The sequence below is a fragment of the Lepidochelys kempii genome, chromosome 2 (genome assembly GCF_965140265.1).
Source record: "Lepidochelys kempii isolate rLepKem1 chromosome 2, rLepKem1.hap2, whole genome shotgun sequence".
Lineage (NCBI taxonomy): Eukaryota > Metazoa > Chordata > Testudines > Cheloniidae > Lepidochelys > Lepidochelys kempii.
The window spans coordinates 108,726,955-108,752,516 of record NC_133257.1 but is presented as its reverse complement, the minus strand read 5'-3'; the positions used below and the strand labels follow the sequence as shown (position 1 = coordinate 108,752,516).

General features: G+C 45.1%; 2 protein-coding genes across 3 annotated transcripts in view; both read left to right on the top strand.

Moving 5' to 3' along the window:
* The window catches only part of E2F3 (E2F transcription factor 3), a 55,644-nt gene extending 49,205 nt beyond the window's left edge, over nt 1-6,439 (top strand). The window contains exons 5-7 of the mRNA XM_073329450.1: nt 1,485-1,599; nt 3,246-3,381; nt 4,209-6,439. Of these exons, the coding sequence (XP_073185551.1) occupies nt 1,485-1,599; nt 3,246-3,381; nt 4,209-4,474 (517 nt within the window). The 3' untranslated portion in view covers nt 4,475-6,439. The remainder of the gene's footprint in view (nt 1-1,484; nt 1,600-3,245; nt 3,382-4,208) is intronic.
* A 9,352-nt stretch (nt 6,440-15,791) lies between these two features.
* CDKAL1 (CDKAL1 threonylcarbamoyladenosine tRNA methylthiotransferase) overlaps nt 15,792-25,562 on the top strand; it is a 664,051-nt gene continuing 654,280 nt past the window's right edge. For both annotated transcript variants that reach the window (XM_073331895.1, XM_073331896.1), the window contains exons 1-2: nt 15,792-15,912; nt 17,910-17,952. The gene's annotated coding sequence lies outside the window, so the exon portion shown is untranslated. The remainder of the gene's footprint in view (nt 15,913-17,909; nt 17,953-25,562) is intronic.

Below are 25,562 nucleotides of genomic sequence, written 5' to 3'. Positions count from 1 at the left end.
CCTTAGTTGGTTTTGTTTCTCCAACAAAGGAAATTGCATTCTTGCTTGTCAACTGTCCAAACTGTAAGAGAATTTTCAGATCTTCTTGAAAGTATTAAGAGGGTCTAGATGGCGTAGAAAATTGCTTAATGTGTTATATAGCCTTTCACCTGTAGGACGCCAGTTCAATTCCAGTCCAAATCTATTGTGAAAGAAAGCTGATTTGGTGCTTTCATTTAAGTTTGCATCTGATACAAAACCACTATGCACTTCGCCTTTCCTGGAAATCTCAGTAGAGAGGCAAAGGATTTGAATGAGCATGATGGCTGACCTACCACCTCACTTCTACAGGTGTTCAGTCCAAGTTAGTTTTGAGATACGTTAGTGGTATGGAGTTGGGACGATTAGTACTGTTCTGCTGTGCTGCACAGTGGTAATAATTTAAGGTTCAGATCTACCAAAAAGTAACACACATTAGTAACTGTCATCATAAGACTTCACTTCTGCGGTACAAAGAGTGTGGCAGGTGCTTCACGGGCAAAAATGAAGACCCTGAAGCACTTGTACGCTGACAGTAGTTATTTCCTATACTGAGCAATGAGTAATATTGAGATATCACAGTGTGGTGACTTAGAAAAATGTATTAATGTTGACCACTGTAATATTCTATATATAAACAGCAAACTTCATTTCCCAGTGCTTAAATATGACACTTTTTATGTGCACTAAATTTAAACAAGTAAAATCAATTGTTTAAGTTATTTCCTTTTTACTTTCCTCCTTTCCAAAGGGGGATTAGATGAAGATTGCGCTAAGCATTTTTATGCCTGGGAACACACAAAATGATGTGCACCACTTTATTATAACTTCCATCAACCTGGATGATTGCCTGGAAAACGCAGGATATAAAAACAAAATATATTGTCACAGTAATAAAAGAAAATTATAGATGCAACTCCTTGAGAAATAATTACCAACAAAATTAAATTAAAAAATTAACTGAAATTACAATATGAGTGATTGAATGTTACATTTAAAATTATTGGGGTGGGGAAGGGGGAGAGTGTGTGTGTGTGTCTGTATTTGCAAATTACCTTACATTTCTTTTGACGTTCCCAATTCTATGTAACTAGTTTGCAAGTATTTGAAATTTTCTGTGCGTGTGCATACACACACACACAGCTGGAAACAGCAGCACCCAGATCCAAGTGAAAATATCTTTTGTCACTCAATAGTGGCCCCAGCTGTTTGATCGAGACACAGTACTGACATGCTTTGCTTAGAATCTCAACTGGTCCTTATTTGCCTGAAAGTTAGTGGCTACAAAGAATGGTTTTCAGTGTCGGGGAGAATACTGAAATTAAAATAGGGGTGAGGAGGAACAATATGGAGATTAACTGGGAGCAAAGCTTTGTAGAATCAATTATTTTTTGCAGAAACATTTTTTTTCTTTTAATGGGAATATGCTGCATCTTTGATTGTAAGGACTCCTTAACACTGGTTACATTAGCTTATGTTACATATCAAGATATTCGAAAAATTAATGGCCTTAAAGACCAAACTGTTATAGTTGTGAAAGCACCCCCAGAAACCAGACTTGAAGTGCCTGACCCAGTGGAGGTAAGAGCACCGTAGCGTCTCTTGTTGCATAATGTAATTTTTTAACTACAAATGAAGGATGTGTGTCTGTGCTTGCCTGTGGCACCTGAAATGCTTGTCTTAAATTGGATGATGTTGATATGTCTTGAGCACTTTGGGGACGTTGTCAAAGATGACGAGAACTATATAATCAGAAACTGCCCTTTATATAACTCAGATACTAATCTTATATTTCTCCTCCTCTCCTGCACTCTTGCAGTTGTATCCTTAGATTCTCATACTCTCAAGTCCAACTCCCTCTTCAACTAATTCATGCTACTTTTGAATGCAGAACATGATTAGCATGAGGAACATTTTGTCTAACGGTGTAGTAGGTAACTTTAAAAGAAGGATGTCGAAGTGCATGATTCTGAATGTGCTAATGACCCTCAGCTTGCTAATAATGTACTGCAGCCTTGACCAGCTCCACTTGCCTGAGGGAAGTGATTCTTTTTCTATTGTGGAATTAATATTTGTGTTTTTCATCGTAATAGGAAGCGTGACTGACTAGGTACATTTTCACAAAAAAAAAAAAAATCCTAGACTGATGTAATGAAAGAGAAAAATACTAACTTCTCAAGGCGTGGGAATTTTAATCTCAGAAGAAGGTTCCTACAGAATCAGTCTGGTATAAGACAGTGACATTTGCTTTGTTAAGAGGAGCAAGGGAATAGATCAATATGGAGATGAAATACAAGCTGAAAAACTTTTTTAAGATGTGAAAAGGCATCTCTGCCATGTCCTTTAAGTCAGAACCATTTTAAATAAATCAAACCATAACACACTATTCTGTGACTATTGCACTGTAAATCCCATCCTATCATAAAGCAACAGGTTATAACTATCGGGACAAAGTATTAAGTGTCCAATCCCCTTTATATGTACCTCCTATAACATAACACAGAAATCGGTGAACTTCTAAGGCCTGGTCTACACTATAGTGTTAGGTTGATATAGGGCGGCTTACATCAATCTAACTCTGTAAGTGTCTACACTAAAATGTCCTTCCGCCAATATAAGTTACCCACTAAACCGACCTAATAACTCCACCTCTGCGAGAGGTGTAGCGTTTAAGTCGATATAGTTAGGTTGACGCAGTGTCTGTGTAGACACTGAGTTGTTTATATTGCCTGTTGCTGCCCAGGAGCTGATGGCCGGAGCGCCGCCCGGGGGCTGATGGCTCAGGCTGTCAGTGCCCAACAATTCCCCACTTAAGTCGGTGCGAGCACTCCTGGTGAGGACGTGCACCACCTACAGAAGGAGCATAGTGTGGACCTAAAGAGCCGATTTAGTTACTGCTTTGGCTGTCGGTTGATCTGACTTGAGACGATTTAAATTTGAAGTGTAGACATGCCCTAAGTTTGTTACAAAGAGGTGGGTAGGCTTAAATGCTCTCTTCCTAACTAAGGTTTGTCAGTAAAACCTTTCCCATGTTACAAAAATGAGGTGACATGTAAACACAGGGATTGATGTGGAATATGTAATGCCTCAGATCATTATACCGGAATTCAAACAGTGGCAACCAAAACATACCATATCATACAACCTCCAGTGGTGACAGAAAGGTCACTATTATAGTGCTTGTTAGCACAGAACTTTGCTTAAATTTGAAATCTTTTTGTTAGCAGAATGCGCTGATCCATTTATCTAGTACCGAAGGACCTATTGAGGTTTATCTATGTCCAGAAGAGAATGACAGCCTCAGTCCTATTAAAACATACAATCAGGACCACAACGGAAATATCTCAAAAACAATTTCCAAAGGTAAAATTCTCTTTCTGTTATGATGCACAAGATCTTCAGAGTTTAACATGAAAGTTTGACTAAAAGAAGTAATCTGTACAGGTGCCTGGTTTTTTGGTTGGTTTATTGTCTAAGACAGAAAGATGTAAGGTTTCTAGACTGCATATTAGAAAATGTATTTCCCCTGTTTGTCATTTGCTTATTATCAGGTTTGGTATTCACATGTGGTATGAAACTATATGTCCTAATTTATCATAAATATATATAATATCGAAAATATATCTAGTTTATTATCACTTGCTGACATACAACAAAAAGCAGCAAACAAACATAATGTTTCTCATAATCGGAGGCAGAATTTTAAATTCACTTATTGTCATTTGCAGATAACCAATGTCAGACATTGATGACATTTTATATTTATTTAGAAAGCCTTAAACGTACTTAACTTTGAAATGGTCTCAGTCATTCTGTATGGCCTGCTAAGACTTTAATACATTAATAATAGGCTTACTTAGTGGGTCCTATTGAAGAATTAGTGTTTTTAATTTAATTTAAATATAAATAATTGCTGACAAATACCACTTTCTGCAGCATGATTTTGGTAAATTGATTAGTGAATCTTAAACTGCTGTGATCGACTTGTTACTGGACTTTGTGATATTTTTTTCTGACATGCTGTTTATTTTGTATAATCAGGTGGATCTAGAACAAGAGGGCCACTTTTTATTTGCTTTGTGTTTAAAGAACACGGTGAAAAACCCTCTTTGCAGCATTGAGTAACTTTATTTTATCCAGGCATAATATTTCCAATAGGATAAAATATCTTTTATTTTCACATCTTACAGATCTGGCTTCTGGTAACGCAGGACAAGGGGACTGCTCGGTAAATATGGCAAACCTCTCTCCGTTGGCTTCTCCAGCCAACCTTTTGCAGCAAACAGAGGACCAAATTCCCTCTAACTTCGAAGGGCCATTTGTGAACTTGCTGCCTCCTCTGCTTCAGGAAGATTACCTGCTGAGCCTTGGGGAAGAAGAGGGCATCAGTGATCTCTTTGATGCTTATGATTTAGAAAAGCTTCCCTCATTGGTGGATGAATTTATATACAGCTGATTATATTTTGTTAATTATTTTCCATATAAACCATTTTTTTTAAATGGAACCAGAAATCCTGCTGTGATTCTGTGTTGTCCCCTCCCTCCTACCTACTCCCAAGTGTAGCATTACAGAGTCAACTACAGACTCCTGAACAATGCTGACATTTTCATGAAATACTTCCTAGAATAGTATGAACACAACTGTAGGCTCTTGCAACAAAGCCTTGTTTAACCTTAGGCTCCAGGCCTTGTGCATCAGCAAATGGCACATCATGCAGGCAGGTGATCATAAATGGTTCCTCTCTCACCCCTCCCCCAAACTCTGCTTACTGTGTACAGTGGGCTTGTGGAGAAGGGCTCAATGAACTGGTTTAGTCACAAATAGCAATTTTTTAAATTGTATTTCAAGCTGTGCCTTCTGTGGAAAACACATGTCTTCTGAGTCTCACAATATGGATTGTACCTGCAGTAAATGTAAATAGGAAGTAATGCAAGAGTGTGTAATGGGTTTCTTGAACTCTTCCTGGGAATGTTTAAATTACTCTCATAATGCTCAGTTTGAGCAATGTATTTGTCTCAGTATGAGGTCAGATACTAATGTCCTTATAAGTTTTTAATAAAAAAATAAACTTTAAATATAGTGTATATTACAAATATGGACAAAGATTACAGTTCTGCCACTTCTCATAGTAACCACAGATTTTTAAAATGCTTACATATGTGTGTGAAAGTGTTTCTCTTTTTAAAATGAAACAAAGATGCACAGTTCAATTTTACTGCCCCCAGTGTGCACACTAGACCTGATACATAAATTTTTGTGGTACTAAGTGGGGCTTTGTGTTAAGTGCCTACTAGATATGCACTGTGTTATTCTCTCTATGGAAAATAATTTATACCAAGCTTTGTTTGTTCAGTATACCATATTTATAGCAGCGGGTAAGCTGCCTCTGCTTCCAGCTTTTATAATTCTCCTCGCCAGCAATGCAGAGCTTTTTTTCCCCAAAGCAAGAACTACATAACTGTAAGTACCACATTAACTGAATTAAGTTTATTTTTTGAAACTCTTTGGTAGTATAGTAAAGCACCAATATTTATTTTTTGAAAGTGAGAGGAATTCTAATAAGTCTTAAATATACCTTCTGTTTTTGTTTAAAATGTTGCCACTTTATGGGCTAAATGTTGGTGTAGATGATGCCCCATATAAACTTTTTTTTTGTTTGTATTACTGTCGTGATTATCTGACACACATAGTAAATTAGTACTATTTTGTATTGTAGTTTGCATATGATGTATGCAGGTTTTCTGGTACCATTGAGTTGCTGCTATAAAAGCTCACATATGAAATGACTAAAAGTAACAGTACTAGAATAAGAACTATATGACTGAGCTTTAGAATATAACAATGTATAAAGTGCAACACATTAAGAACTGTTAAACAGTGTTAAGTGTGTGTTTATATGTACAAATGTGTGCATAGTTCATTAAGTGGTTATATTTAAGTTGATATATGTTCTGTACTCACACTTTAGTTACGTAGCAGATTTGTACAATAGGAATTAATTTGTAAACACTGCCAGAATATTTTCTAGCTTATTCGTAATTTTTTAAGAGTTTTTTTGTTAAATGATGTGGATCTGTAAATAAAATTGCAGTATTTAAATTTTAGTCTTGTGGAAGAGGAAAGTAAAAGTTGTGTAAGCATGACATTTTCTGAGAGACAAGGGGGCACTTTGTGAGAAGGATAAAATTGAGACTAATAGATTATATTATTGTCCTTTTTGTTATACTGTTTTGTATAAATTAAACACTTGTCCCAATGTGTGTGGGCAAAATACTAATCTAAATTAGCTTTGCATTGTATGCTAGTTGAGAAAAAAGAAACCCTGTAAAATAATGTTTAAAAAAAAAAAGCTTTTATGAGTTTTGTAAATAGATTTATTAAAGGGTGACCTGTTCTCTAGCTGTGATCTTACCACTTTAAATGGATGTAATTTGAATAAATTTTGTATGGTAATGAATCAATAAAAAGGATTTTTTAAAGAGTTTAGATTTGTATACAGGTGTTTATTTTTGAATATTTTTTAAATTCTTGTTACTCTTGGTACTTTTAGATCAATATCATTTGTCTTAAAGAAGTCCTTCATCAGGTATAGAAGTTACTGTTGTTGTTTTTTCCCCCTCTTTTATTTAATGAGAGAAACTTCTTCTATTTATGAAGAATTGCTTATTAATTAGTCAGGTTATACCATTCAACACCAGCAGTATTCCAATAGATTACTTGTCTGTGTAGTGCTGACAACGTGCTCAGTGCTGTACAAGACAGAAAAACAAAGACAGACCTTTACAGTCTAAAGAAAAGGCATGCATACAAGATGTGACACACTAGGAAATCGGGTGGTGGGATGACAATGTTTTATTTAATTTAACTTTAAGCATTAAGAATTCCTATTTATGGGCTTCACAGGAGAAATGTTTTTTAGGAGGTTGGTAACTTAAGGAACTGATGGGAAGACTCCCTGTCTGAATCAAGATTAATTACACTGAAGACATTGGGGGTGTGTTTACACTACAAATGCAAACCCAGGCTTAGTAGAACTTGAGTTAGCAGACCCAGGGTTTGTTAACCTAGGGCTTGAGCATGTACAGCCATTTGTATCCCTGGTTATGAATTGTTGAACCCTGAGTTCCAATTTGGGTGTCTAGGATCCACAGAGCATGATGCAGGCGTCAGTCCAATCACCTATATCTCAGATTTCCTAGGGCCCTTCCAAAGTGTGGCCACTCTAGCTCTAGCCCTCTGTTCATAGTGTAGTGGGGAAGAACTTGATGGTTCACCAACTTGACTGTCCAAAGAACAGAAGGAAAGTTAGCCCACGGGATTGTGAAATATTTTTGGTGGACTCCCAGAGCAAAGTCCATTTGGGCTTCTTCTACACTGCACAGGAATAGGGCTTGAAGCCTGGGTCCTGGCTTGACTCGGGCTCAAACCCTCCATTCCCATGGGGTTCTAGGACCCTGGGTCCAAACCCAGGGTTAGCAAGATTTGTGGGTAGACAGAATGGTGGTTAGGTTTGAGCCTGAGTTCAAACCCCAGGCTTACTGCAGTGTAGACATACGCTGGTGTGACACTGTCATAAAAACAAGGTAACTTAGAAGAGAATCAGGATCTTTGCCTTACCTCCCCAGTCAAGGCAGGATCTGTCTGGATGCTAGAGCTGCACCCAGGCAGCTGATGGGCAGAATCCTGTGCTAAGTCTCTATCTGTGTAAAACAGGTATTTGTTCCTTCTGCCTTCCCCTTCTGAGACTCCAGCATGGTGGGCAAAGATGGAAAACTGAGCTTGTTGTCAGGGGAGACTGCCTACTTGACCAGAAGGGATTGCTGACAATCATGAACAGGGTTGGATACTCCTGATAATGACCTTCTGGTTTCTCCACAGTGGCAGGGAAATGGAGGAAGAATCTTTTCATTCTTTCAGTGTCTGGGTTTAGGGTACCAGCATCTTTCCCTGCCTGCAGCAGTTTATGAATACTATATCTACCAATGGTGGCAGTTTGCATGTTTTTTCCTCCTGATTCTCATAATCTCCTTTCTGGTCCAGAGATACACTATCCCGGAGAGAGGCCAGGACTACTAGCCCTTAAAGTTTGCAGAAGCACCACAAGTGACAGCAAGCAGGAGGAACTGGTTTCCGAACATCAGCACTCAAAATGAAAGGCTCCCTCCCAGTTCTCAGAAAACGCTTTGGAGAAGCCAGTAATCCAGCTAACAGTTACATCCATACTCTTTCCTACTTGAAGCTGTTAATCATCTCTTTCTCTCCTCCCTGGATTCCTAGATCTCTGTTCCTTCTATGTACTCCATGCTGGAGCTCTAGATGAGGGAGACAAAACAGGGAAAAAAGACCTCAGATTGAGGTTCTGCCTTATGTCCCTAAGTGCCATTCCTGTGACAGAAGAGCACCTGGACAAATCCTGCTTCAAGCGGGGTTGTTGGTTAAGCAGAATCTTAATTGCGACTAGCGTTGTTCATGCTCTGGAAGCCAGATTTCTTGGTGAAACATACCCTTTAATTACTTCTGAAGAAAGTGTGCAGTGTGCACTTCAGTGTGTCTTGTGCAGCAAGATTTAAGAAATTTATGAGGCACTACAAAAATGTATGAGGCACTTGCTTTTTTCCATCTGTTTGCAGCACCCCAATTCTGGGAAGTATACTAACAAAATTTCAAGACCAGAAAAGACCATTATGACAAGATGGCTATTGTAGTATAGATGAACCTGAACTAATCCAAAATTCAGATCCAACTTTGTAGATGGATTTGAAACCATCTCTAAAATGGCCTGAATTCATGATCTCATTGAAATTCCAGCGATAGCTACTGATGGTTTACTCCCAGAGTCAGATGAAGGTCTAGCATTTCTCTTGTGGGAGTCACTCTAGATCGTATCTGTCAAACCAATCCTTTCCAAAAGATTTACTAGGACCTTAGTAGGTTCTGAATCCAAACCTTTCAGCTTGGTTCTTTAACCAAGGTGTCCTTGTGTGCTGAAACATCCTTGGCACGGAAACCTTGGAAACTCATTCTCAAAACTCCACTGGGATATCTCTGGAACCCATTCATTCAGTGCTACCCCACTTACTGGCTCTGAAGATGGCTAAGACTTCTAATCTGAGACTAATGCCTGAATTTTTAAAAAACCCGGTGTATAATTGATTTAAATCATATAAGGTCCAAACATTGGCATTAATGCTTTGTTTCTGAAGTCTAGCCTAGGGTCTGCTCCACTATCAGCTGCTAATGCTGACTCTCTAGACCTGCAGTCTTGTTCTTTCGAAGTGAAGTCAATTGCACATTGACCTCCCCTGAGCTACCAGGGAACAACAATAAATAACTTTTGGCAGCTGCTCCAGGTACAACATTGTCTTGCCACAAAGGTCTTGGTTCTGATCAGAGTGGGCCCTTTGGTGATCTTCTCCCCCTCCACCCTTCCACCTCCCACCTCCCCGATGCTTTAGTCCTAGAACCTATTCTATTGCAATGCCAGGAAGACCTTGGACTTTCATCCTTCATTTGGGCATAGCAGACAATCTGCTTCAGGAGCAGATCCCTCAGGAGTTACTTACCTGAACCTGAGTACTCAGGTAACAATAATGTCCAATGGGAAAGCACTTAATTGAGAATCCCATATTTACAAGTTGAGATAAACAGCACCAAGTTCTCAAAATTGTTGGTGTGTTAGTTCTATTGCTATGCCACAGCACTGGCTAATTTTCACCTATAAGATGACATGTCCAGACTAGGCCTCTTTATTACCAATGACAATGCCCATTCTCTCCAGTCCAGAGTCAAACAAGACTCACATTATTGACAAACTCTCTTTTCCTTAGACTGGAATTGGGAATTTCTCTCCGTTCCCTCTGATTCCATTGGTTCAGGAGAGCTGCCTGCATGTCAGTTGAGATGCAGCAAGACATTGTCATAGCCAAAATGGGTCTTGGCAGTTTGGTTCAAACATAGTCTTTGTCTTCAAGTTGGGGTAAAACTCTCCACCTGATCCTGAATCATTTCAGGTTGACATCCTGACGTCTCAATTGCAACTGTGCATAATGGGGGCATTTTTCAAAAATCTTGTGGTTTCTTATAAAAAACAAAACAGGAGCTTTTGACGAAACATGCTCCTCTTACTTTAAGCATTGCCATCTGTTACACTTCAAACATTCAAAACCATGCTATTAGTTCTTCCAAGTTGCATGGGTTGTAACTTCAGCTTCTAGTCTCACATGCTTAGGGCCAACAGTCCTCACTCACCTTGCAATACTCTAGCTGTTAGAAGGATTGCTGCATGTACCATCAGGGCTACTTGAGGCAACTGCTTTGCCTTCATGGCTGCTCCAGAGGAATCTGGATTTCTTTATAGCAGTATGCATGGTTGTGTTGTGAGTGCCATGGGGTGGATGTATTCACTTACCTGGCCAGAGGTCAGGTATTTCCTGTAGTGCCTGTACCACTTTTGATTTAGGGTCAGAGTCTTGTTTCACAAAGCTCTTGGGATCTCTGGTCTGCTAGTTCTCAGAATATCATCTGTACTGTGGTACTGGGCTCTGTACCTTTAAGTACCTTAGGTTCAGAGACAGAAGTCTGTGGGAATGGTGCTGCAGAAGCCCATGTGTAGTTATGCAGAGGCAATTGGAACTGGCATCTGAATAAAGAGTATTTCTTTCAAGCACCTTGGGCTCAGAGTGATTCCTATACCATGTGTACAATACACCCGAGAAGAGGATATTTCTCATAGCCGCAGCTGAGATACAGACTGCATGGCCAGTCCTCTATAAACTTTAGTCCAGTGGCTCTCAAACTTTTGTACTGGTGACCCCTTTCACACAGCAAGCCTCTGAGTGCTATAACCCCCTCCCCCGTGCCCATATAAATTAAAAACACTTTTTAATATATTTAACACCATTATAAATGCTGGAGGCAAAGTAGGGTTTGGGGTGGACGCTGACAGCTCACTACCCCCCATGTAATAACCTCGTGACCCCCTGAGAGGTCCTGACCCTCAGTTTGAGAACCCCTGCTTCAGTCCATATGAGAAATGTGATCGGGTCAGTCAGTACCTCAAATATCAATTTTCATTCTCAAATCATCTCTGTTTCCATCTCAAACAGGCCTCTAATTTACATGTATCTCCCCAACTCTCTTTTATACATCTTTCATTACCCGTAGTAAGACTTGGCAAGTGTTGAATCACCTGGCTATATCAAAGAGTTTACAACAAATTTGAAGACAACATCCATTGCAGGCCTTCTGCCTTGGTTGTAGAATTTGAAGAGCTGTTGCTTGAAGCTCTGCATTTGTACATATATAGGGGAAAAAAAAGAATGTCCCTCACTTAAGTTTGATGTGGGAGAGTGAAATTGTGGTCACTTCCAATATTCTCTTGAACTGCTTTCTGCAGCTGATTGCTTGTTTTGGCAAGCTCTTTCTGGGACTTCAGGCTTTGCAAGCACCTGATGGAACTCAACATGAGGTCTCGGTTGGACCTGAGACCTTCCCACTCCTTGCCTCATCAACTGGAGCTGTCAAGCACTGTCCTGCCAGTACCAACGGAATACTCCAGCACACCCAAGGATATCTCTGAAAAAAGGCATGATGAGGGTAAGGAGAAACACCCTTAGAGGAAGGAGGGCAAAACGACCCTCCTAAGAAGAGGGTGGCTTTCCCCCTTCCCTTGGGATCAAGTGAGACTCTGTTCCCCTGAGATGGCTCATCTGGAACTCATGGGGATCACGGGCCAGCACTGACAGTACCAAGAGCTTTTAATGCTCTGAAACCATCTGCAAAGGTGTGTCAGGACAGTATGAGCAGATTGCCTTTTGCACCAGTGGTTTCCACACTACACCAAAACAACTACATCCATACCAACATATCCAATTCCAAAGCCAGTTTTCCTCCTGCCTGACCTCAGTACACCCTGCTTGAGGATCTGGCAATTTACACGGATTCGGTGTCACTGATCCCGACAGACTTGGTGATAGAGACTTCCATATGTTGTCCACACGTCACTCTCTATCCTAAGCTCCAGTAGGGCCAGGGACACTCCCACATTGTCGGCATGCTATTCATAAGGCTATGCTTCCAGCTGAGCTACCAAAATGTGGAGCTGCTACCAATGGCTCCACCCTTTGAGTCCAACGATCCTTACTCTGAGGAAGAGCAGGTTCCACTGATGGTCTATACCTGGGCAGGCCAGGCAGTACCAAAAGCTGCTGAGAAGGATTGCTGACATTCTCCAGAGATCCTGCTGCTGGTTTGTGAAACCATTCAATGTCCATTCTCTGCAGACCTGAAACTTATGTAAGGGGACTGTTGCCCCCTTACTAACATTCAGTGGGAGTGTTTTGGTTTTCTAGCTCCCAGTACTAAAAAGGGGAAAGGGTTGATGGGGAATCAGGACCCTGAGACTGACAGTCCCCAGGAACAATGGGGAGAGGCCAATGCTCCAGCTCATCCTGAAAGACAGGGCGAGCAGGCTAATCAGGGAGTCAGGCCAGGGAGGTCCCGTCCTCCGTATGAGCTGGATTTGCCTGGGTCAGACAGACAGAGTGGGGCTGAGCTAAGGAGAAAGCAGGGGCCCAAGCTAAGCTGGGGAGCAGAGCTGTGCCAGATCCAGAGAGAGCAGACTTGCCCTGGGAGCAGAGCTGCAGCAACCAGAGCCAGAGGGGCCAGAAAAGCAGCCCAGGAAGCAGGGAGCAGTGCTGGGAGCAGAGTCACAGAAGCAGCCTGCAGAGCAGACCTGTCCTGGGAGCAGAGCTGCAGCAACCAGAGCCACAGGGGCCAAAAAAGCAGCCCAGGGAGCTGGAGGCAGAGCAGCAGCAGCAGCAGCAGTGCAGAGACCGAGTGGTGGAGCTGAGGCAGGAGCAGTCCGGAGCTGGGTGCGGTGAGCAGCTGGGGAGAGCGAGGGGGACCCTGGGCAGTGGACCCAGCACAGGGAAACGCCTCAGCCAAGGGGCTCTGCAGGCCAGGCTTGGATCATAACCCCGACAGGGCGGGGGCGATACTGGGAAGAAGGGTCCTACCACTTAGAGCCTGAGAGCGTGTGGCCACCACCAGAGCAAGTGTCCAACCCACAGCATCCCTGCAGCAAAGCCAGGGCCTGAGAAGAAGGCCTGGGACTTACAAGGAATAGACTGTGAACTGCCCTTACATTCCAGAGACACTGTGTGTGATGTTCCCTGCACAGAGCAGGTTGATGTGTTTCCTTTAACCTTTCCCATTTTTCCTTATTCTTTTTAAAATTAATTGTTGATTAAATAACTTGCATTTGCTTTAACTTGTATGTAATGGTCAGTGGGTCAGAGAAGTGCCCAGTGCAGAGAGAGTACCCCAGAGTGGGGACTCCCTAGCCCCTGTCCTAGGTGACCATAGCAGGGTTGGGGGTCGAGCCCCCCAGGAATCCTGGGCCCAGCCTTGTTGGGGTTAGGAGGACTCTGCCAGACAGGATAGTGGAAGGGGAGTCCTCAAGGGCAGGGAGGCCACTGGGTAAAGGAAGTGGGACTCAGATCCTTTCGCTAGCCCACTTCACCAGGGTAGTGCAGAAGCCAGGAAAGTTCCCCACAAGAGCGGGACTATTCCACTGCTTACACTTAGAGAATGAGGATAGATTTTGTTTGCATTGCTTGTCCCTTGGGTGTTGAAATATTTGGTAGCTGCGATGTGGAGCATTTGAGATATAAAACTATCGTAATGGCCTGTGTCTTGTCTTTTTGTTGCTTTTCTCCAAGCAGTGGTTGCTCCTCCTTAGTTCTCGAGCCTTTTCAGCAGGGCCGGCTCCAGGCACCAGCTTTCCAAGCAGGTGCATGGGGTGGCACCGAGAATGGGGTGGCAATCCGTGCCTCACGGCGGCAATTCTGCAGCAGCTGTGCCGCTCTTCCTGCTGCGGCGGCTTTTGGGCGGAAGCTCTGCCGCTCTTCGGGGCACAGCGGCAATTCAGTGGCAGCTCCGCCGCTGTTGCGGTGGCAGCAATTTGGTGGCGACTGCTTGGGGCGGCAAAATTGGTAGACCCGCCTCTGCTTTTCAGTCTTCCTCTTCAACAAATGCAGAGGCACTAATTGAAAGACATGCTCTATTTCATTTATCAGACATTGGGCTTGATAATGATCACACATAGTATGGAAGAATAAGTTCCCCTACTACAAGAATCACTGAGTGAAATTCTATGGCCTGTGTTATGAAGGAGGTCAGTCTGGGCTTTAAAATCTATCATCATCTAAAGGGACCACTACTAAACAACATCAGTTATGAGGAAGGACATTGGAGAAGAGATTAGTACCACTCACTGCTGCAAGGTAGAGATGGGAGCAGTTAAAACTGACATACTGATGAGTTACTATCATCACTTTATGTTTCATGGGCAGGATCCCTGAACACTGTGTATGTGTTTACCACAGACTTTACATACAGACTCAACACAAACATATATGATATTTTAATCAACAGCAACAATGTTTCAATGTCTGATACTAGATAATGCACATGATACATACAGGCTCTCAGGAACCTGGCCTACACAGATTAGTTTTTAAAGACCGCTTCAACACTTCATGGTGTATTCTGTTAACTCTTGTCTCTCTTTGTCCTGTTCTAATTTTTCACATCTCTCCCATTACTTTGCTCTCATTGATATCCTATTTTCCTGTGACTGGCCTCAGATAAAAATATTGTATAATTAGTTTAAGTGTAATAATATTCATAGATGGAGGAAGAGACTGCCAGGCTTTATCTGCTGTTAGATAAAAAGCTCCTATTAGTAGACCCATGGCTTTCACAACTTTTTTACTTGCTATAGGGAGAAAATCAGTTATTTTTAGAAAAGGGGATTCTGAGGCCACTGCAAAATGAATCAGCATGACATCCATAATGCAATTACAAAAAACTGTGTTTTTAATGCCCTGAAGGAGATACAGCCTGCTCCAAAATAAAACTGTGAATATATGCACTTCGAGATGTTTCAGATACATTATAATTCTCTTTTCTGCAAGTTAAAAAAAAATCAGCTTTGTTGTTGTTCTTTCCATCTGGTATCAGGAGGGGGTGGTCAGGGGACAAGGGGGGGGGTTGGATAGGTCAGGGGTTCTGAGGGGGACAGTCAGAGGTGGGAGGCGGTGAATAGGGGGCAGGGGCCAGGCTGTTTGGAGACCTGTGCACAGCCTTCCCTACCTGGCCCTCCATACAGTTTTGCACCCTAATGTGGCCCTTGGGCCAAAAAGGTTGCCCAACCCGGACCTAAGCCATGTGCTGGGCCTTGGGGCAAACTCTGGACAGATTTATCCTGGAGGCCGCATGTGAACTGGAGCTGTTAGGCATATCACCCATTAAAACGCAGCCTTGGCAGGGCCCCTGGCCAGGTGCCTGTGCAACCCGAAGCGGGCCCTGTTATGGCCTCAGCAGCCCAAGGTGAGTGGCGCTAACTCCGGCGCTTTCAGCGCGAGCCTCCCAGGAGGCGGGGTGGGCTCGGAGCCCAAGCCGCAGGACTCCCTGCGAAGGTGCCACGCGCAGCCGGCAGGCAGGTTGCAGCCCCTGGCGGCGGAGAAAAGCAGGGACACGTGCCCCAGCGTCAGGGAGCGGCTGGGCCGCTAGGGGGCCGCCGGACAACGAACAATCTCCCCACAAACCCGGCCCCACCCTCCCGAGTGGAACGTTCGGCAGCCCCGCCTCCCTCCGCCCTGCGGGAGGGAGGTGGGAGGAGCCCGGGACTCAGAAGACTCAGCCCAGACCTGGGGGCGGGGCCAGCCTCGCTCTGGTAGGGGGTGTGTTTGTGCGGAGCTGAGGGCCCAAGGTACGGAATAGTTTGGCCGCCCTGGGAGCCCGTCGCGGCTGCGACGTTTTGACGTGTGAAGGGGCGGGGCGGACGGCAGGCATCATGGTGGAGTCCAGCTGAGGGCGCGGGCTGGGAGGTGAGTCGTAACTGCCACCCCTCCCCCTCCCGGAGTCGTTTATTCAGCGTGTAGCCCCATCCCCTAGCGGGTCTCGCGGGGGCACAGCCCCCTCAGGCGCGTTTCTGGGGTTGCCGGGGGGCGCGGGCTGGCCCCTCAAGAGCAGCGCGGGGCGGTAACGCTCCCCCGCCCCGGCGCCTTGTGGTGGCCCATCCCCCCCACCTTCCCCCGCCTGCGAGCGGCGGCCCCCCGTGTTAACGGGAGGCGGGGGCGGCTTGTGCGGAGCCCCTGGGGTGGCAGTGCCCGGGGCCCTGCGCGGAGCGCGCGGCTGTGCTCTGTCCCCCAGCGTGGGCAGCCCCTTGGCAGTAACGGTAACGTCGTAGCCGGCTCCCGCCTGGCGCTGCTGGTGCGCAGCTCTCCACGTGTGTGTGTGGGAGGGGGCAGGATCATTGTCCCCATTTTACAGATGGAAGAAACCGAGGAGGCACCTGCCCGGCAATCCTGGGGCTCGTGTGGCTTGTGGGGACTCCGTAAGCGAGCGAGCGCGGAGCTGCCTGGCTGGGGTCCTGGTACCGTGGCACCGCTGGCTACCTGTGCGAGGAATCACCCAGTGTCTCCAGCAGGCTCTGCAGCTTGTGCTGTCTTGGCTTTTTTGCTGCCTATACCTGAGCCAGCTAGCTGCAGAGGCGCTCTGTGATTGCAGTGTGCATATCCTGGAGCACAGAGGTGAAATTACTTGCCTGGTCACCCAGTACGCCCGAGGCTACTGGGATTAAACCCAAGACTCCTGAGTTCCAGTCTGTTGTTCTAGCCATTAGGCAACACTGCTGGACCCATGTTCTAAGAATATGTTGGCTAAAGCTCAGCGTCTGGTTTTTTCCTCCCATGGTGTTTCAGTGTTATGAAAGATGACCAGATCGGTTAGTTCAGTCCACCATGATGCATTCAAACCAGAATCTTTTGAATGCCAAGGTTTGTCTATTCTTTCCTTTTAAAATATATATTTTTTTAATATGAAGATGAATCTGTGAGAAGGCCTGATGCAAATACTATCATCTGTGATGTGTTGGAACAGAAGTGACTGAACAGACAGATTTCAGAGTAGCAGCTGTGTTGGTCTGTATCCGTAAAAAGAAAAGGAGTACTTGTGGCACCTTAGAGACTAACAAATTTATTAGAGCATAAGCTTTTGTGAGCTACAGCTCACTTCATTGGATGCATGAAGTTCACAGACAGAAGCTCACATTTACTAATCAGTGATACTTATGTGGTCTCAGCTCAGTTCCTTCTAGGGCATATGTGGATGTCAAAAATCACCACTTTGTTAGCACTCTGCAGCAAGGACTGAATGATCAATAAGAGAAAAGTACTGACTTAATCCCGAGATGTGGTCTCTCTCAATCATTTGCTGCAATGGTAGCGCAGTGTTCAGGAACTTGCATTATTACTGCATGTACTGTATTCTGGTGGATAAATCAGGATCTTCCATTTATAGAGCTCTGAGATTAGTACCTTTCCAAAACACTAACACTAAACACTCTTAAAGAAAATAACGCACTTTAGAGTCAATATGTAGCTCATAGTGGTCATATTGTGCAAACTCATTAGGGTGACCAGACAGCAAGTGTGAAAAATCGGGACAGGTTGGGGGGTAATAGGAGACTATATAAGAAAAAGACCCCAAAATCGGGACTGTCCCTATAAAATTGGGACATCTGGTCACCCTAAAACTCATTAGTAAACAAAACTTTTATCAGTACACTTCTGCCACCTTAGACTTCTCTTTTTACACTGAATATTTATCCTTATCTGGAATAGCTGCCTTACTGCAGGAGTCTGTAAAGATGTTCCTCAGGTGCCAAATGCAGAGTGCAAGTACACAGCCAAAATTGAAGTGGTTACTAAGTTATGTATTTAAGAACACATAAATCAAATTCAATAACTGATATTCTATCTATGGCAGACTTGTGAGTATGTTTAGGTGAATCTTGTCTCTAAGAGCCTTTTCTACTTTTCAGATACTTTATTCAAGAGAACTTAAGACACGTTGCATAAATCAAGGTATGTTTTTAGTCTGGTCATGGTGTTTTAGTATGTTGCTTTAGAGCGATCTAATTTTTTTCATTTTATGAACCTGAAAATAGGGTTTGTCTAATTTTAAAATGCTTTGTTCCATAACTTCTCTCACTTCATCTAGACCTTACTTAAGAAAAGAGCAGTAGTGTCTTGGAGCAATTATTGTTTCCAAGGGCCTGTTTACCCCTCTCTTAGCATAAATTTTTGGTTTTCTGTTCATACAAGGTGGACTGGTTTAACTAAATCAATTTAAACATTTGTTTTTAAATTTAGATTGGTGCAGACTTCTACACAGATACTTAAATCAGTTTAACCCAGGCTTATACTGATTTAGCTAAGATGGTAAGGAATTGATTTAACACAGTCGTCGTAAGACAGGCTTAAATTGAGTTATGAGCGTTCACAGAGGGTTTTGTACCTGTTTGATTTTTAAATCACACGTTTAATTAAACCATTGCAGTATGGTGTGTATATTGGGCCTGTGTGGTGTTTTATTGCATGCTAGAGGAAGAAACTTCAGACTGGGGAAAATGAATAATATAAACTTAATTGATTACCTTTTATAACTTACTTCTGGAGTGTTTCATTCATGGTTAGTTATGTTCTCAGGTTAGCAGTATAAGTTGACTGCTAACATTATGTCCATCTTGTTTTTTATTAATTTATTGACTTGCCAGCTTGAAATATTCATATACATGTGTGCCTGTATAATTTAGGTTTTAAAAGGACTGAGATATTGTTGATGAAACTTTCTGTTGCAGCTGGAAGGTCTCAAACTTGAAACTGAACTTCACTAACAAAATGTTTTGTCTACTGTGTGGAACCATGGATAGTGCATATTAGAATATTGAGCTGCTTGTAAAAAGTAAATAAGATTCCTGAGACACAGACTTAAAGGTGACCTGCAAAGGAAAAAAACAAAGATTCTGGCCCCATTTTAGCTTCTTTGTAATTTAATGCATATGCATACAGTATATCTGAAATGTTTTTGTTAGTGTTTTTTCTGTTTGATTTTGTACAGTAGCTCCTCACTTAAAGTCGTCCCAGTTAACGTTGTTTCGTTGCTATGTTGCTGATCAATTAGGGAACATGCTCGTTTAAAGTTGTGCAATGCTCCCTTCTGATGTTGTTTGGGAGCCACCTGATTTGTCCACTGCTTGCAGGAAGAGCAGCCCATTGCAGCTAGCTGGTGGGGGCTTGGAACCAGGGTGGACCAGAAGCCCTGCTCAGGGGTGGCAGGTTTGTAGAAATTTTGGTGATGCTCTGAACCCGCCCCCCCCCCCCCCAAACTCCATCCCCCACCTGCCCAAGGCTCTGGGAAGGAGTTTGGGTGCGGGAGGAGGTCTGGGGTGCAGGCCCTAGGCTGGGGCAGGAGATTGGGGTGCAGGGTGCAGGCCCTGGGAGGGAGTTTGGGGATGGGAAGGGCTCAGGGCAAGAGTAGCGGTGTAAGGGGTGAGGGCTCTGGGGTTGGGAATGAGGGGTTTGGGGTGTGGGAAGGGCTCAGGGTGAGAGTAGGAGTGTGGGGGTGAGGGCTCTGTCTGGGGCTGGTGGGTTTGGGGGGTTAGAGAGGCTCAGGGCTGGGGCAGAGGGTTGGAGTGCAGGGGGATGAGGGCTCTGGCTGGGACTGGGGATAAGGTGTTTGGGGTGTTAGAGGGGCTCAGGGCTAGGGTTGAGGGTGCGGTGGTGGGGTAAAAGCTCTGGCTGGGGGTGTGGGCTCTAGGGTGCGGCAGGGCTGGGGATGAATTTGGGGTACAGGCAGACTGCTCTGGGACAGGGGCCAGAGAGGAGGACTCCCCCCAGCCCTTTCCCTGCCGGTAGTAGCGAGCTCTGGGGCAGGAGCCTCTCTTTCCTGCCCCCCCAGCAGCACACTCACCCCCACCACTGTCACTGCATGTGCTTCTAGGGCCCCTCTCAGGTCCAGGAATCTCCCTTGCCTCCCCCTTGGTGGGTGCTGGGGGGTGCTGCGTGCGCCTCCTCCCCTGCTGTTGCCCCTGACTGTAGCCTCACTGGGGGGTGAGGGATGGGGCTGCCTCCTTGCCCAGCATGGGGCAGGAGCGGTGACTGTGGGCGGAGGGGTCCCCTCTGCTGGTGGAGGGTCCCGCCGGAAAAGGGAAGGGTCTGGGGTGGAAGGGCAAGCTCAGCCAGTATGCCTCAGGCAGTGGAGATGGGGGGCAATAGGACCCTGCGGCAGCAGTTGCTGCCGGGAGGCAACATAGAGCTTCAGGGAAGAGGCAGAGGCAGGGATGCTCTGCTCCGGGGAGGGGAGTGGGGGCAGCAAGAGAGGGCCGGGGGAACCTGCCCCCTTGTCAAGGTTCCTCCCCCACTCTGAACTCTAGGGTACAGATGTGGGGACCTGCATGAAAAACCTCCTAAGCTTATCTTTACCAGCTTAGGTCAAAACTTCCCCAAGGTACAAAATATTCCACCCTTTGTCCTTGGATTGGCCGCTGCCACCACCAAACTAATACTGGTTACTGGGGAAGAGCTGTTTGGACGCGTCTTTCCCCCCAAAATACTTCCCAAAACCTTGCACCCCACTTCCTGGACAAGGTTTGGTAAAAAGCCTCACCAATTTGCCTAGGTGACTACAGACCCAGACCCTTGGATTTTAAGAACAATGGACAATCCTCCCAACACTTGCACCCCCCCTTTCCTGGGAAATGTTGGATAAAAAGCCTCACCAATTTGCATAGGTGACCACAGACCCAAACCCTTGGATCTGAGAACAATGAAAAAGCATTCAGTTTTCTTACAAGAAGACTTTTAATAAAAATAGAAGTAAATAGAAATAAAGAAATCCCCCCTGTAAAATCAGGATGGTAGATATCTTACAGGGTAATTAGATTCAAAAACATAGAGAACCCCTCTAGGCAAAACCTTAAGTTACAAAAAAGATACACAGACAGAAATAGTTATTCTATTCAGCACAATTCTTTTCTCAGCCATTTAAAGAAATCATAATCTAACACATACCTAGCTAGATTACTTACTAAAAGTTCTAAGACTCCATTCCTGGTCTATCCCTGGCAGAAACCAGCATATAGACAGACATACAGACCCTTTGTTTCTCTCCCTCCTCCCAGCTTTTGAAAGTATCTTGTCTCCTCATTGGTCATTTTGGTCAGGTGCCAGCGAGGTTACCTTTAGCTTCTTAACCCTTTACAGGTGAGAGGAGCTTTCCCCTGGCCAGGAGGGATTTCAAAGGGGTTTACCCTTCCCTTTATATTTATGACACCCCCCCCAAACTTGGCCCCAAATATTGGTGGAGCTTTGCCCCTGGGCTCTGAATATTGCTGGTGCTAAGCCACCATGTGGAGATATAACTTGCCGCTATCAGCTCCTGGCTCCCCTAAGTTCCCTGTGCAGCAGCCATCCAGCAGGCTACCAATTGCTAGCAGTTCAGCTGTGCCTCCCCCCACAGCCATGTGCTGCTCCTGTTATACCTATAAAATAAAAACCAGCAGGATCTTATGAAAGGGGAAAAGGTAAAATGCCACATTTGTTGTGAATACAAACTGCAAGATTTTTATCATAGTTACCAGCCTTAGAGTTGCTCATGCCAAGCCACTGGCCAGGTGGCCTGGACATGAGGAGGGAGCAGGGCCTTGTCAGTTGCTCATCTCATGCTCCTGGAAGTTGGTTTTCAGAATCAGACCCCAAAGTTCTCACTTTCTAGAGTCCATTTCTATAGGAATTTCTTCCTATGCTAGTTTATGGGAATTGCTTCATCATGCTGCTGCTGAATCAATCAGCAGATGGCACATTCCTGATGGCTCCGTGCTGCCAGATGTTATCTTGTTCTTTGGTTCTCCCATTCTTGAGGCTGTTGAGTGGATTCCAGTCTGCCCTCCGGGGGTCCTCTGGTTATTTCCACTTGACGCCTTCTTCAGCCGATGGACACTGGATTCTTTGGCTGGCACCTCCCTGATCATTCAGTTGTTATCCACACCAAGCATCCATCCACATACATCCTCTATCTCTATTTTAATCACAATTGTTAACAAAGCGAGATGAATACAACAAAAGGGCGTGGGGGAAGAAGGAGGCTAATGTCAGGGTGTCCCTCTCCCCCCTACTCCTGCCCCCCACTTACCCCTTCTCCATATAGAGCAGGGTGGGGACAGGACAGGGCTCAGGACAGAGAGCTTGCTGGCCACAGCTGCTGTTTCAACTTCCTGATTTTTTTTAAAGGCAATATACTTAGAATGGGGTCAGCATACTTAAAGGGGCAATGCACATCTCTGTCCCCCACACACAAGGTGTGTGTGTGTCTATCTGCCATGCTGTTTCCCCTCCTTCCATTCATGCTGCCTTGTAGAGTGTGAGGCTACATTAACAACAGTGTGTTAACCCTTGAGGGCTCAGTCGAATGATAGTTCATCATTTAGCAGTTCATCATTCCCTGGGAAATATCCCACCCTCTGATTTCACCACTTCAACCAAGCTTCACAGTCATCATTGCTGTGTACAGTATTAAATTGTTTGTTTAAAATGTAGTGTGTGTGTGTATATAAAAAAATAGGTTTTTGTCTGGTGAAAAAAATTTCCCTGGAACCTAACCCCCCCCATTTACATTAATTCTTATGGGGAAATTGGATTCACTTAACATCGTTTTGCTTAAAGTTGCATTTTTTCAGAAGATAACTACAACGTTACGTGAGGAGTTATTGTACCTGAGAAATTCAGGTCTTATCTATCATTGGTAACTTGGAAAATAGTGAAATTGGCATCAGGATAGATGGAAAGCTCAGCATATGAGGCTATGTCTACACTACAGCCTATGTCAGCATAACTTTCATTGTTTAAGGTGGTGATTAAGCCTCTCCCTTGAGCAACATAAGTTACACTGACATAAGCACTCATGTGTATAGGGCTAAGTCGACGGACTTAACTTCTGCTGATCGTGGAGGTGGGGTTTTTATGCTAATCGGCTGCTGGGGTTGGCCGGCCGCCGTGGGACTGCTGGGGGCCGGCTGGCCGACCCGGGGTTAACTGTTAAGGCGGGTTAACTGTTGCTTACCGGTTAACCTTTTACATCTGTTGCTCACCCGGGGAGGGGGCGCACGCACGCACACACACACACACACACACACACACACACACACACCCCCAACCCATCTGACCTTCTCTACCTGGTGCTCTGTCCTCCACGCCTGGCTGGACCCCCAGGACGGACCTGCCTTTCCTGGTGCTGTGTCTTCCTGAGGCAAGACATTGGCGGGGAAAGAAGGGTCATATGCCCCTCCTCTCCAGATTTCTGCCAGGGTTTGCACCAGAATGTGGCCAGCAGCAGCCTTTCAGCACTGTGTGGGAGGGAAGGGATGGGAGCTGCTTCCAGTGTCAGGGGAAGAGGGGGTGGAAGGGATGACCTGGCCTGTGTGTTTACAGAGCTCATCGCTTCTCCTCCCCACCCCATCGCAGGTTGGAAGCAGCTTGTTCCTGCCTGCCTGCAGTATCAAAAGGCAGCTAACACCTCCAGACTGCTGCTGGCCATTGACAAAACCCAGCCACTTCCTGGCTACAGTGTGGGCAGGAAGGGGTTAAGCCCTCAGAATACATTGTCACCAGGAAACCTGACTGCAGCAAACTCGGCTGGAGAGGTGGCTCAGGAGGGGAGCGTGCCTAGGGGACGGAGCAACCCCTTGCTCCCTGGGGCGAGGGTGTGTGTGGAAAGGGTGCTAAGCCCCTGCTGCAGGAGCTGCTGTGGAGCCTGTAGATTTGGGACATGAACAGGCTGAAAATCGCTTCCACCCCCTGCCACTTTTGAGCTTAGCTGAGAGGCAGAGAGGCTTCCCCATGCCAGTGCTGTGTGGGGCTTTGGCACAGGCAGGGCTTGGCTCCTCCTGGCCAGTGTTCTGGGCTGGAGGGTCTTGGGCTTTCCTGGGGCGCCAGCCCAGCCAGAGGCAGTGGGGGCAGGAAGGAGCCTGCTGGCCGGGCTGTTCGTGAGCTGAGTGCTCCAACCAGGGGCTGGTTCTCTGGGCATGGGATGCACCCTGCCGGGGAGGACATGGAAGAGCAGTGGGTTGCAGGGAGTTGTGAAGGGGCAAAGCAAGGAGAGGACAGCAAGAGGGGGAACGCTTAAAGGGCCGATTGGTGGGCAACATAGACGACATGTTACTGGCCACCATCTGGCGCCTGCCTGCACTCACTAGCCACCGCAGCTTGCAGTGCGCAGCCAGTGTTGGTTGGAAGTGGGATGGGGCTCTGCTGGCTGAGAGCTGGAACACAGCAGGGGCCGTGCTGACAGACCAGCAGGGGAGCGGCTGACCCTGCCAGCTGCATCTTCACCCTGCCACCAGCCTTGCACACCCTTCCCCTATCGTTGGCCACTGGAACCTCCAACTCACCGCTGGTGGACGGGTGGCTGGCAAACAGGGGTCCAGCCAGCAGCTATAGGGGATCTGTCAGTAGTGATGGGGGAGACAGAAAATCTGGGACAGTTTGCCCGTTTTTAAGGAAATGTTGGGACAGTTGCAGGAGGGCTTAAAAACAGGACATCTGGTCACCCTACACTTATCCTGTGACACTCAGCATCCATTTAATCAGTAACAACATTTCCCAGGGTCAAAGATTCTAGTGCCTATAACGTTGCACACCAGTAGCAGATGACAGGTTAGCATGCATCCTAAAACACCAAAATCCCCTCAATAGGTACTCAGCAGGATAACAAGTCTCTTGGGCCGCTATAGTGCATCAGGTAAAGAGAGATCTATGCTGATGGGAGAGAGCTCTCCTGTTGACGTAAGAAAAACCCACCTCCATGAGCAGCATAAGCTATGTTGCAGCAGAAGCTCTCCTGCTGACGTAGTACTGTGCGCATGAATGCTAATGTTGGTATAACTTAATGTTGTTCGCGGGGTGCTGCCATAGGCTGTAGTGTAGACACAGCCTTACTGTATTAGCCCTGCACAACCAAAACCCTCATCTGGGCAAGAAAATTTAAAAGAATATCAACTTAAACCCCACATTTCAGTTGGAATATTTTTTCATTCTCCCTATATCTTTAATGGAGAGTGCTGCTTTGCACTTCTAAAATGTCTTTCAAAGGATATCAAAGTATTTTATAAACATTAAGCTCCATAATTCCACACACACATTAGTATTTTCTCCTCTAAAATGAAGATGTTGAGGGCAGAGTTAGCGTTTGAAAAATGGCATTGTGGGGTTCCATATTTATTGCATCCTGATGATTCCACATCAGATTTGCTCAGTCTAAAAGTAAAAAAATGTTTTTTCTGACACCACTGAAAACTCAACCTGGAATCTTAGAGCCTTGTACTTAGTCTTGAGCATCATCAATAGAAATAAAAGATTCAGTTGTAATGCTGCTGATGTATAAAAAATGATACAGAATCCAGCTTCGTGTCCCATAGCTATGTTGGTTCTACCAGTCTAGCCAGGATACAAAACATGTTATAACTTTTTTTTTTTGTAATGACTGAATACACACACAGTGAAACAGATGTCAAGAAGAACAACATTGTTTTTACTCAGTCACTTTCTTAATCATAACCATACTGACTTGCTCAAAATCAGAGTGAGTTAGAAGCAGAGGCAGGAGTAGTACTAAAAACACTGATTCACAATTCCTTGGT